This window comes from Apiospora phragmitis (assembly GCF_038363925.1).
Source record: "Apiospora phragmitis strain CBS 135458 chromosome Unknown utg000005l:1.0-4161743.0:1.0-4166827.0, whole genome shotgun sequence".
Lineage (NCBI taxonomy): Eukaryota > Fungi > Ascomycota > Sordariomycetes > Amphisphaeriales > Apiosporaceae > Apiospora > Apiospora phragmitis.
In genome coordinates, this window is record NW_027117403.1 from 324,077 (window position 1) to 338,551 (window position 14,475).

General features: G+C 28.9%; 2 protein-coding genes across 2 annotated transcripts; both read left to right on the forward strand.

Moving 5' to 3' along the window:
• Window positions 1-947: 947 nt before the first annotated feature.
• On the forward strand, window positions 948-1,584 carry PG994_004183 (2OG-Fe(II) oxygenase superfamily protein; the record flags this gene model as incomplete). The annotated part of the gene is made up of 2 exons (XM_066855592.1): window positions 948-1,419; window positions 1,478-1,584. The coding sequence occupies 2 exons, from the start codon at window positions 948-950 to the stop codon at window positions 1,582-1,584; spliced, it is 579 nt and encodes a 192-aa protein (XP_066717759.1).
• A 999-nt stretch (window positions 1,585-2,583) lies between these two features.
• PG994_004184 (uncharacterized protein) lies at window positions 2,584-2,784 on the forward strand (the record flags this gene model as incomplete). Its single annotated transcript, XM_066855593.1, has 1 exon — window positions 2,584-2,784. The coding sequence occupies one exon, from the start codon at window positions 2,584-2,586 to the stop codon at window positions 2,782-2,784; it is 201 nt and encodes a 66-aa protein (XP_066717760.1).
• Window positions 2,785-14,475: the final 11,691 nt, after the last annotated feature.

The following is a 14,475-nucleotide window of genomic DNA, read 5'->3' on the forward strand; positions in this document are numbered from 1 at the left end:
AGTTGTTTTCATCTTATTCAGATTCTTGCTGAAATAGGCCAATCCAGCCCAAGTCGAGATGTAGAAATCGATTTTCGAGATGAATCGGCGTTCCTCGGGGCTTCTGTCCAACGAATCCCAGACCAGTTCTCGAAACCGTCTGCGATCTGATTTCTTTTCATTACAGCCATCAACTACGCCTGAAGTCACGGGGCTTGTGGGGTTTCTTTGCTAGGTGTTTCCATAGTCTCGAGTGTAAGAAGCACTGCAGATTGGTTCCCTATCCGACCAGGAGAAACTATGAAGATCAAGAAAGGATCAGGTCTCTTCTTCTTTCGCTCTGGCCTCCCACGCCGTATCGAGGCCGCCTCCCGGACAGCCGGCTACTTATTGGAGTAGATGGCATGGTTCTAACCCCGCACGGCTTTAGATACGAATCGTTTAACTGACTGAAAATGAGACTGTTCAACATCCTGGAATCATCTGGCATTCTGTTGAACCGCCGCCATGTCGTCTCGAACTTCGAAGCCACTGGGCCCTCACGAGTATCCCCAAGAGACTCGGGAACAATGTAAGCTTTAATGGCCACTCCAATTGGTGACCCCTGAAGTAACAGTCTTACTGATGAGACGTGAAAGTGCAATATGCGAACCTCGAGGCCCTTCAAATTTCCAAGATGGAGCCTCCAGGAGGAAAGGCGGCTCTAGCGAAACAAGTCCTATCCTTCATCAACACGAATGGTCCGTGAGTAATCGATATGATTATGTGGCTTACTTTAGCTAAAACGACAATCCATCCAAAGGCTTCTTTCTGGTCACCGGTCACGGGTTCTCCGATGAAAAGATCCGAAGACAGTATGCGCTCTGTCGTGACGTCTTCGAACTGCCCCTGGAAGAGCGACGCAGATGCGCCTGCGACACCGCCAAGGGCGACTTCCGGGGCTACAAGGAGCGCCAACGACCGGGACAATGTGGAGATGTACAACATCCCCAAGTTCACCCCGGCGCACGAACGGCCCCATCCTCAGCTCATCCTCGACCACCTCGACTAGATCCGGGACTTATAGTGCCGGATCCACGACCGCCTGCTCCTGCCCCTGCTCCGACTACAACACATTGACGTTCCTGTTCCACCAGCCCGTCGCGTCGCTACAGGTCCAAACGCCCGAGGGCCAGTGGCGGTACGGCCGGTCGCGGCCCGAGGCTGTCGTCGTCAATATCGCCGACGCGCTCGAGTTCTTCAGCGGCGGGTACCTCAAGAGCACCATCCACCGCGTCGTGCGGCGGCCGCCGGACCAGGCCGACAGGCCGCGCCTTAGTTTGATTTACTTTGCGCGGCCCGAGGCTAATGTCACTCTTAAGCCGGTGTCAAGTCCGTTGTTACAGCAGCTTGGGCTGCAGAGCCAGACGGAGACGTTCACGCATGACGTCACGGCTGAAGGTAAGCGGGATCTGCAGAATCACTTGTCTGCTATGCTGACCACAAGAAAAATTTATAGAATGGGCGCGGGCAAGGATTGCGAAAGATCACAAGTTCAGAGTGGGTGAGGTCGCGACAAGAGAAGGCGAAATTATTGCCGGCGTCAGGCAGAAGTGCTATGCGTGAGCTTTTGGGGAGTTATGAATCGTACTGGGTGGTTGGCTTGTTATAATGCTTCCAGTGGGGAAAGTGAGATACGGGATCTCCTACTGTACATTTGTATCTTCACGGAATGGAAGCCAAACTTGCCCAAGAACTATGTTACTCATTTAGTACCGCTGAACCACTCCCGAACTGTGTGCAAGGCCACCTCGATTTTAAAACTAATATCAATCGAGAAAATAAGTGAGAGGAACTGAACCTATGACCCTGTATGTTTATAATTACTATATTAAAACTAATATAATATAAACTTAAACCTTATTTTACTTAACCCCCCCCCCCCCCTCTTTTATTAATTACTTTTTAAAAGTATTAAAATATAATAATAGAAATATATTTTATAATTAATTATTAATAATATAATAGCGGTTTTAATATATAATAACTTAAGAATTATAATATTTAATTTATTTTTAAAAAAAAAGAATTATTTTAATAATTTAAGCGATATAAAACCCTTTAAATTAAATAAGTAAAAGAGTTATTATAAAAATATATAACGTTCTTAAGGTATTTTATATTATTAAATTTATACTTAAACTTTATAATACGAAATTTAATATTTATAATATAAATTAAACTAGATTAAAAACGAGGTACTTTATAAATATATAATTAATATAAATACTCGTGTAATATTTTTTAATATTAATAATATAAAAGATATAATTAATTTCTTTTTAAAATCGCGCGGCTTTAAGCGCGTTAATAATATTAAGTTTAACGATTTATTAATCGTAATTTAAATTTTAAAATAAATATAAACTATTATTATAATTATTAAAAAGCTTTTTATAAAATTTTAAACGTTATTTTTAATTAGTTTAAATTAATTATATATATTAAACGAACTACGATATTTTTAATAAAAATATATATAATTTCGACGAGACTAGGGTTATAACCTAGCCTGACCATGCGACATAGACCTACTTCCGACACGGCTCTACGATGCCCCGGAACATGTACGAGACCCAGCACAAGCCAGCCCCACCCAGTCAGCGCTTACGACCTACTAACGATGACGGACCCACCCGCCGGGGGCACGATGACGGTCATCAGGGGAAAGGCATGGGACCGACCAACGACGACAGCACCAGGCGGCTAGTACGAACTGGACAGCCTGGTCTGGACAGCCAGAACGGCACGGCCAGAGATGGGTGACTAACTTAGGTCACGTGATGTATCTGGAGATCTGGGGGAGATCCGCAGATCCAGGACGAGGAAGGATTTGGAGAATCTGGGCAGATCCGACAGATCTTCGAATTAGTGAAGGAGAGACGAGATATATAACGATGGACATTCCTTATATATTTTATATTAATACTTTTTATTTTAATAATTAATTTAAGTATAATTTAACTTATTAATAAAGTAAATAGTTTTAATAATATTATTATATAAATCTCTTCGCTCGATTATTTTTATTATTACTTTAAAAATTAAAAATACTAAGCTAGTTAATAGTGCTACGATCACCTTATATAACGGCGACCCTAAAAACTAATAACAATACTACATAATAATAATACGAATAATTTAATTAAAAATTAATATAAAATCTTAAAAACACCGTTTTAATCTCGAAACGCTTCTATAATACTTTTAATTTTAAATTTAAAGTTAGATTTAATTATAACGGCTTTCGACGCTAACGATAAAAGAGTAACAGCTTAAGGTTCTAATATAACGCTATTTATTTCTTTTTTAATTATTATAGTATCTCGTATACGCGTAAATTTCTAATTAGGGTTAAGTATTACTTTTTTCCTCTTTTTACCTCTTTCTTTTTTTAAATTACCTTTTAAAACTAACTTCTCGTGCTCTAATTAGCCGATCTAGCCGTTCAAAATATTTAAACTCTTTTAAAGCTTCCGGAACAAAACCTGGCGCGTCGCGCTATTAAAAATAATATTATTATTATTAAACGTATCCGCTAACTCTTTAATTTAACGACTAATTATAAATATTAATAACGCTATAGAGGAGAATTGTTTATCGAAAACGTTAAGGGGAGGCTTAAATAATCCTACCTCTACCTAGTCTTCTATTCTCCGGTTCTGGCTATTAAAGGGCTTATTAATATCGCGAAAGAATATATTAATCACGGCCTAGCCGCTAATTATTATATACGGCTAAAAAATAAACCTTTTAACTAGCTCGTAATATCGAAAAAAGTTTTTCTTATTTATATTTATATTATTAAGCCTTATATAATATAAGGTTATTTTTTAATAATAAATATCTTTTAATATATTAAAAAAATTAAAACTTAAAGGTTATAATAAGTATAACGAGTATACCGGAAAAAAAAGCTATATTTTATATTTTAAATACGTTATAATAAAATCTTTACTTACGTAGCTAGCGTAATTATTTAAGATAATAAACCGTTATTAATCCTCGTTTTTAAGCTTTATATAAAAGATAAAAACCTTATTTAACTATACTAAGGCTAGCTCCTTATTAGTTTAGCCTTTAAAGGATACCGTAAAAACCTAATCCTTTATAATATCCGTTAGCGAGTCCTCCTCCTCTAAAAACTATTATTATTAAACTTATTAACCTTTAAGTATAATAAAAAAAGGCAAAGCTCGGCTTAAAACGTTATTATATTCGACCATAAAAGCCTATTCTTAATTAAAAGAGTTTATAACTAATATCTTTTTTATTCTAATAAATTTAATAATTATTATATTTATTTTATAGCCGAGCTAATTATCGATCTTATCGATATTAAACCGAAACTCCGGAGAGATCGATTTTAAAATAGATCTTTAAGCCGCTTAAAAAACTCGATAATTTTTTTTACGAAAGTTACATTAAGCTTTAAGAAATCCATCCTTTTAAAAAAAGTAATATTAATAAATAAATAGCGAGTAATAAATCTTTTAACCTAGTACTTACTAAATATTATATTAATCCCGTTAATTTAAATAATCCGTTAGGCGAATATTCGAAAAATAACGTACGCCGGTAAACAGCCTAGATCATATTACGCAAGGTACTAAGTCACGATCTAAAACTTTTCCGCTATTATTTAGGTTTAGAAGGACATATTCCGTTATTTTATAGTCTTACGGCCGTAAATCCGAGTCCTTAAAGTTATTTTAAAAATATTATACTTCTCGGCGGCTTATTTTATTAACGAGCTATTTATAACATCTTAAATCGCGCGTTATAATACTAACTCGTTAAGTTTACGGCCTATCGAAAAGAGGAAAAAAAAAAGACGATAGTATTATTTAATTAATTATAAATTAAAAGCTAACTAGTTTATATACTAATTTATATATGGTACTATTAGGGGCTATTTAAATTTAGGGGTCGCCGTTGCATGGGGTGACCGTAGCACCGTCAGCTGGCTTATTATTTATTATATCGATAAGGCGCTTTTTTTATCGCACGTTTAAATAATTTCTCGTATTATTAATATAAACTTAACTACGTTTTATTAAGTTCCTTTTAAAACTTAATTAACGTTCGTTATAACTAGATTTATAATAAGTATAACTAAATTAATACTTATTATAATACACGTCGATTAATATAAGAAAGTGAAATTAGTTTAACTTAATAATTAAAAATAATCGACGGCTATTAAGTATATTAATTTAAAAGGCTAATATGTTTTATTATTTTTAATTATTTGAAGTTAATATTATTTTATAAACTAAGCTTACGAATATAATTTATTAAGCGATTAAATAATTAAATTAAATATTTCTATAAATATATTAAGTTATAAATAAAGGGTTATTATTATTATTATAATACGTTTAAATTAATTATTACGCTATAAAGTAAAAGCTTCGAAAATAACTAGACGGTCATTTTTATTTAATTCTACGCCTTAAATACTACCCCGCGGGGGGCCAACCCGCCGATCGTAATATTATACCTCCTCTCTAAGGGTATACCCTTATACTTAAGGCGATAAACTCTTAATAACCGTATAATTTATTTAAGCTCGGTATAAAGAAACCTTAAAGCTTCTATATAAAGAATCAATCCGTATAAGGCCTTGCTTATTTATTAGCGATTTTATTTAAATAATTAAAGAAAGCTCTTATTCGATAAATATAAAAATCGAACCTATATCTCTTATTTAATAAATATATTATAATACGTTTAAATTAATTATTACGCTATAAAATAAAAGCTTTAGAAATAACTAAACGGTTATTTTTATTTAATTCTACGCCTTAAGTGATACCTCGCGGGGGACTAACCCGCCGATCGTAATAATTACGTTTTTATTTTTAACGGCTATAAAAGCTATACTTTAACGTAATTCGAAGAATATTATAAAAACAATAATATTATTACGTTTAGTATATTTCTTTAGTTATTTTACCTACGTTAATTATTAAATATAATACTTTATTTATAATTAAAGCGAATATATTTAAAAGAAATCGAGTTAGTTATTAAAGTAATAATAAATTATATTATAAAGTTAAAGTTTCTTATTATTTTAAGGCCGCGTATTTTATTATTTTTATAAAAATAAATATGAAATTTATATTTAATATATTTAATTTAATACCTCATTATTTAAATAAAGTAATTAATAAACTAAATATATGATTTTAAACGCTTATAATTATTTCGTTATATTTAAAAGTAATTAATACTTATAGCTTTTAAACGTTATTTAACTTTAAATAAATAATTAAACATTTTTCTTCTATTAAAAATAAAGTTATTATTTATTAAAAGAACTTTTCGATATTAATTTTAAATATTATAAATTAAATAATAAAGAGTATAAATAAAATAACTTATAAAATAACTTTTATATATAATTAAATATGCATGTTAAAAAAAGTTAATTTAACTTTTTTAAAGCGTTAAAAAAAGTTAATTTAACTTTTTTAAAGCGTTAAAAAAATCGCGAGTTTAATTTAAAAAAGCCCTTATTATTAAAATTTTTTAAAAGATATAAAATAAAAGGTAAAAAAAAGCGTTTAATAACTAATAAAAGCGAAAATAAAAGTTCGTTAAAGTAAAGCGCGACTAATAAAAAGCGTTGCGATATTTACGACGAGATAAGTTATAATATATATATATGCGAAAAGAATATATTAAATGGGCTCTCGTACGTACGGTGTTTCCGGTTTTAATCGGGGTTTAATCGTTCTTATTTTATTATTTATATTTATTTTTAATATGAGTTACGAGGGGTATCGTATGCCCCTCTTAATAAAATAAGAAAAGGGTTTATATGCGTAGGTATGTAATACTTTTTTTAAAGTAATATAAAAAACCTTAGTTCCTGCTATTTTAATATTAATAGTTTTTATTTTAATAATAAACTTAGGTAGCTCCTTTTTTTAAAACGAGTCTTCCCTTTATAAGGGTTTCGTACGGATGGGTTATATTAATCCGGTATTCGGTGCCTATTTGAGCCGTATAGGTGATATTATACTTTCTTAATATTAATTTAGTTAGGTGGTAGGTCTTTTAGTAATAATAGTAATAGGGAAAATTATTATACGTTAACGTATATTATTTTTTTATTATTAATTAAAAGTAATAATAGTAGTAAAAGTAGTGATAATAGTAGGGGCGTTATTGTATATCGCGATACGTTATACCTTGTTAAGGAAGAAGATATTTCTCTCTTTTTCCTCTTTTTTTACTCGCCGTATAAGTTTAGTTTCTTAACGTACGCTTTTACGCGTACGGTTAACCTATTAGTTAATATTAGTTATTTAAGGGCTTTATTTAGAAATTTCTTAGTAAAGGCGTTTGCGGGGTTATTTCGGCTATTGACTTAATAAATTTTTAAGATCTCTTTTTTTTTTATACGATTTTTAGAGCGATATAATATTAATTATTAGTTTTTTTTCGTTCGTCGTTCCTAGTTTAATTAAGTATTCGTAAAGTGATCTCGAGTTTATATAAAGGATTATTAGTATTTTTTAAAATTCGAAGCTTTGTACGATTTTTTTTAATGTGGTATTAAGTGCGATACCGTTATTAATATTAGAAATTATGCCGTATAGTTCGTTAGTTAATACGTTTCGAATAATTCTTTTATATTTCGTTAAGTTTTAATAAATAATATTATTTTAGATTTCGAATTAGTCCTTTATATGGTTAAGTTTTTAGCCTAGGATAATTAGGTATCCGAGCTAGGACGTTAAATCTTTATTATTTACGAAGGAACCGTTAGTAAAGATATATATTTTTATATGGTAAAGATTAAGCGGGATATATTTTAGGCCGCGTATTTAATTCTAGATTTATTAATTAATCTATATATTTAGGTTTTTAATATCCTTATTTTTTAAAGTTTATATTTAAGCGGTAATAAATAGGTTGTACGCTGTTTTTAATTAATAAATAGATACGAGATATACCCTTTTCGTACGTTAAAAAACGTATTATTAATTTTTATCGATAACTTTCGAGTTAATAAGTTTTAATTAGTTAACTTATCCTTTTTATTCGAAAAGGATATCGTACGATTTTAATTAAATTTTGCTTCCGTTAAACTCGATCGGCGTGTTTTCGGTTAGGATATTTTTTAGCTTCGTATAGAATTATTCCTTTGCTAGTTTTTTTTTTCTTTTTTAAAAAAAAGAGTTATAACGAAGCTGAACGTATCGTCGGTTTATATTATTATAATACCGAAGGTATTCGGCTTTTTTGTAATAAATAATAAGTAAGCGTTATATATTAATACGGTTATTTTTAAATTTTATTCGTAATAATTATAATACGTTTTAAATTAATAAAGTTTTAACTTTACTAATCTATATAGGGGTAATACGATTTAAAATAGCGTTCCTTTGAGGTATTAAGTTTTTAGCTTTACCGGTAAGCGTACGTAAATTAGTCGGTTTAATTTATTATGCGACTAAGTATACGCCTGTGTAATATCGCGTAGCTCGCTTTATATATTAAAGTCTCGGATTAGGGTTAGTCCGAGGGTTAAAAGGAGTTTTTAGCTTATCCGCTAGATTATTAATAACTAGGTTAAAATAGTCTCCTTTTCTATATCTCCGTAGTTCTATATTACGAGCTTAAACTTCTCGTATAGCTTTATAGTTTTACCTTTAATCTCTTATACGAGCTGTGTGTAACGAACGCTATCTAGGTTCTAAAAGAAACCTAGTAAGACGTACTAGGGTTTATATTAGTAATACGAGAGAGTATCTAAACGTGTAATAAAAGTCGCGTTTATCGATATAATGGGTAATAGTTTATAAGAATAAAGGTAATTAAGGTATATAAATTTAAGGATATTTATAATAGTTTTGTTAAAGCTGTTTATTTTATTAATAGGTTAAGATTAATACTTAAATTAATTATTAAAATAAAGAGTATTTATATAAAATATATAGGGAACGTCCGTCGTTATATATTTAATTTCTTTTCTTATTAATCGGTTAAATTATTTAGCTCACCTTCGTATTTTAATAATTCGGGTAATTCCTTTATTAGTTAAATTACTGACTTACTTCGCCGTTCCCGGTGATCCTTATGATCTATTACGTAACGTTGTTTTTACTGCTTTTTTAGGCCGTGTTTAGCTTATTACGGTTTAAAATATTATCGTTATGGTCGCCGTGCGCTTTTATAATATTAATACGCTTATATTAATATAGCTGGCGGCGCGGTTAATAGCCGTGATATTATACCTTAAGCGAGGTATTATAAATCCGGCCCGGTGGTTTTATAGGTTTTAGCCGCATAATTAGGTTAGGTCGTAATACTATTTTTCCTCTCTTAATTATTTTATTTCCGAAGCGTTAAATTCTTTTAAATATTTTTACTTATTTATCGTATCGGTTTTTAATAAGCTCTTCCCTTTTTTTCGTTATACTTTTTATTATAATATTTATTTATTATATTAAATCGAATTAAAAAATTTATTTTTCGTATAAAGTTTAAAAAAACCGAATAGTATTATAATTTAATTATTCTCTTTAACGAGTTTAGTTTTAAAGTTATACCGTACTCTTTTTATTTAAAAAAGGAGTAGAAGTATATTATATTGGATAATATTTTTCGTTATAAGGAGTGCGTTCGTTATAGTTAATCCTGCGATAGTTCCGGTCTATTAGTTTTTACGGTATTTCGGGTCGTTAACGAGTCCCGTTGTCTTACGCTTTAAAAAATAGGCGGTTAGCGACTCTTTACGCAAGGCGAGCGCGGCTTTAAAGAAGGCTTATTAGGAGGTTTAAAATACCTTTTAATATTTAGAGCGAATTCGGTAATAGCGGAACTCTTTAATAACGCGTGGTATAAAAATAGCTAAACGTGGTCTTTATTTTTTAAATAAATTAGAGGCGGCCGAGCACGTTAAGTCCGAGGCGGTTATTAAGGCATAGTTTTTTAAAGCGTTTAAAGTAATAGATTAAAACGCGATAAATTTTAACCTCGTTCTATTTTAAACGCTTATAATTTTTTCGCGGTATTTATTAAGTATTTTTTAAATTTTTAAATATTATTTTTTAACGGGTAACCTTTTTATTAAATGAGGTATTAGAAGTTTTATTCTTTTTTTTTTATCGATAACTTTATCGATTTTATACTCGTATTAATCCGTTTCGATTTCTAGATATATATCGATTAGGGTTTTTTCAACTATTAATTCGAGTAATAAAATATAAAATATAGGGTATATCTATATTATTTTAAGTAGCGATAATCGGTAATTAGTTTTTAAAATAGCTTTTACAATTTTAAATAGTTTTATCTTTTTAAAGTCTAATTTATTACTTAATCGTTTTATTTTAATATTTCGTTATAAGAGGTAAATTTTTTCTCCTTTTTTAAAGGTTAGTCCTTTTAACCTTGTTTAGTCGGCGTATCCTTTTATCCGCTATTTGAGGAGGGTAAGGTTTTATTATAATATAATTTAGAGTTCTTTTAATTTTTCAATTTATATAGTCGCGATTAGTACTAGTTTTTTTTTTAAGGGTTTTTTAATAATTTCTAAGTCGTACCCGTAGTTTGTTTAAAATAGTAAGATACGCGTAGCTTCGTTATTTACGCTATTATAAATAAATTAAGTTATAAATAATAGTTATATTTAATTATTTTGTTCGTAATTAATATAGTAGCGTAGGTACTGTTTTAAGGTTTAGTTTATCCGCTCGGTTTATTTATTCGTTTAGGGGTGGTAAGCCGTAAATAATTTATATTTAACTTTAAATTATGTTATAAGTAATTTCTAGAATTTAGCGGTAAATAATTTATTTCTATCGGAGATAATTATTTCGGGTAATCCGTACTAATTAACGATTATTCGGAGGAACGTGTACGCTAGGTCGTTAATATCGTTAAATTTTTTATACGGTAGGAAGTAGGTATATTTCGTAAACTTATCTATAATAACTAAGATATTATCGTAATTAACCTTAGTTAGGGGTTTTTTTAATAAGGGTAACTTAATAATAAAATTAAGTGTAATGGTTTTTTATATTTTATTTAATAATAAAATTAGTTATAATTTTTTATATAATTAATATCAGGTAGTTTTAATTTTATTATAAAAGTTATATTTATTAATTATTTTAATTACGATTAGTTTAAAGTTTTTATAATTAAATTATTTAATAATCTTTTTCTAGGTTTTAAATATCCCTTAATATCCGTATATAAAATACTTATAGAATTCTTTAATAAAGTCCTCGCGATACTACTCGGGGATATAAATCTTGTTTCGGTAAAAAGCGAGACCGTCGCGGTTTTCGAAGTGATCCCTAAGATAGTTCCCGGGGTTAAGGGTTTAATTAAGTTATTAAAATTTAATAACCTATTCATTATTATATTAAACGTAGTTTATAACGTTTAATTATTTTAATAATATAAGGTTACTATTCTGGTTATAAGTAAGGATAGTTCGCGGTTTCGGGCAGGATTTCTTCTTAATAGTCTAGTCGTCGGCTTAATATATTAACGCGACCGTTCTTATTACTTTTTTAATAAATAATAGTAAGGTTAAATTTTAAAAGGAATTTAAATTATTATATTTATTATTTATTTAGTTTTTTAATAATAATAAACGTTATAAGGTTTTTATAATTAATATAAATTTTAATTAATTTTATTATTTTATTAAAATAATATTTTTATTTTTTATAAGTTTTAATAATAGTTATTAATTCTTTATTATAAATTTAATAATTAAGCTCTAATTTATTAAACTTTTTTTAAAAAAATACAACCAGGTATAACTTTTTATTATTATTTTATTAATTTAGTTATCCTTTAATCGTATAGTTCGATACGTCGGTTTCGATTTTAAAGGGTTTAAACGGATTTATTATATAAAGTATTAATTTATTAAGGATTCGTTTTTTAATATTATAAAACGTTTTATTTTTTTTTATTAAAATACTTTATCCTTTTTTATGAAGTTCATTAGGGGTGTTACTATTTTATTAAATTCGGGGATAAAAATTCGGTAATAGTTAGTTAATTTTATGAAAGATCTGATTTTTATAGCGTTTATAGGCGTAGGTTACTCTTTAATTGTTAAGATTTTTAAAGGTTTTATTCGGATTTCGCCCGGGGATATTACGTATTTTACAAAGGTAACGGATCGTTAGTAGAATTTATTCTTTTTTAGGTTAATTAATAAGTTAGTATTTTATAACTTTTACAGTATTAGCTTTATATATTCTCGGTATTATTTATTATTTTCGAAATAAATAAGGATATCGTTGAGGTATATTACGATAAACTTATTAAAATATTTTTATAAAATATAATTAATTATAGATTAAAAGTTAATTAGTATAGTAATTAAGTTAAACGGTATAGCTTAATATTCGAAATAGCCGTACTTAGTTCAGAACGCGGTTTTTTATTCTTTTCTTTTTTTAATTCGGATTAGGTTATATATATTAAGGAGGTCAAGTATTATAAAGATTTTAACGTGTAATAATTTATTTCGTAAATCGCCGATTAAAAATAAGGGGTATCGGTTTTTAATAATAATTTCGTTAAGTTTTCGGTAATCGATATATATGCGTTATTTAAGTTTCCCGTTTTTACTCTTTTTTAGAACGAAGAGGATAAGGAAGCCTGTTAGTGATATAAATGGTCGGATAACTTTTTTTTCGAGGTTTTCCGTGATATACTTTTTTAAGGCTTATTTATACTTTTGGTTAAGTTTATATATAGGTATAAATAAGGGTTTTTTTTTATTTTTAAAAAGTATTTTATAGTTTTATTATATATAAAGTAGTAAGCTTATTTTTAGTTTTTTATTAAAAAGTGTTTCGAATTGCCGATATTTTTTTAGTATAATTGTTATAATGTTCGGTTTAAGCTCTTTAATAATAATATATATTTTAAAGATTTTAGGTTTATTAGGGGGTTATTTTTTAAACCGTTATTTATTAATTAAACCTCTTTTTAATATATTTTATTAAAGTTAGCGTATTTTTTAATTAATTTTAGAATTATTTACCTGTAATTAAGGTATTTTTAAAATTATATCGTATTTTATAACGTCCGTAATATTATACGTAATTCGTTTATAGCGTTTTTTAATATTAATCGGAAAGTTTACAACTTCTTTTTATACTTTTTTATTATTATAAGTTATAAGTTTTTTATTAACGGTCCTAAATCGGCATAAGGCGTTTTTCTCCTATTATTCGAGTTTAAAGTAGTTAACGATTCGTAATGAAATATAGTTTCTTTACGTTTTATTACTAAGTAACGCTTTAATATAAACTTTTTTTATATTTAGTATTAATATAATATGCTTATGGATAGCTCGATTATTCGTTGTTTAGTATAGGGACCTATTTTAGTCCGCCTATTATCGTTTTTTTATAATAGGCGGCGCCCGTTTTTTAAACGCTACGTTTATAGGTTATTAACGATATTTTACGATCGATCCTCGTATCGTTGCCGTTATTTCTTCCGTTCTTTATAAGGCGCTTTTTAGTATATTAATGGGGGTGTTTTTATACTTTTTTTTATATAAAGTACTGTTTTTTAATACTTAGGATTCGGGTTTTTTTAATAATTCGAAGGTTTATTAAGTCCGCGGTAGTTTATAGGCGTTTTATAAGTTTTTTAATATAATAAAGGGGTTTTTTTATTAAATATATATTTATATATTTTAAAAGTATTAGGCGCTTTTTTTTAAACGTTTATAAGCTCGTAATTTTTTTTAAGCGTGTTTAAAGTATTAGTTTTTAAAATATTCTTTTTAATTTCGTTTTTTTAGGTAATATTATCGTAGTTATTGTAAGTTTTTTTATATTAGTAGGTATGCGCGTCGTCCATTTAGGATCGACGTTTAGATTTTTTTAATAATATAATCCGGGTGTGGTTACGTAATAGGTCGTTTACCGATCTTTCGGGGGAACTATTCGTATTCGAGCTTTTTCGCGAAGTGTTTTATATAAGCGTTATATATATACGAGATTTATAAGAGCGTGAAGTATTCTTTATAAGTGGGGGAGATTTATAAGTTATTTTTTATTACGTAATTACCGTAGATTTTTTGGTTAAAACCGGCCGTAATAAGTATTTGGCGTAAGTATTTCGAGTCGGGGTAAATAATACTAGGGATGGTTAATTACTTATTAGTTTTAAGGTTTTTGAATTTAGCGATCTCGTTTATTAGCTCGTTTATTAGTATATTTATTAAATATTTATAATTTATTAATTGTTTTAATTAATTTATAATATTATTTATCGAGTTATTATTTTCGTTATAAAGAAGGGGTTATTCTTTTCGTATTACCGCGATGCTTCGGCTATAGTCTTCCTTGCTTCTCGGGGTTTTAAGGAATTATCCGGTACTTTTTTTATCCGCTAAGTAGGAGGTATACTTATTATTATAGCAGGCTATTTAGGATAGGTTACCGT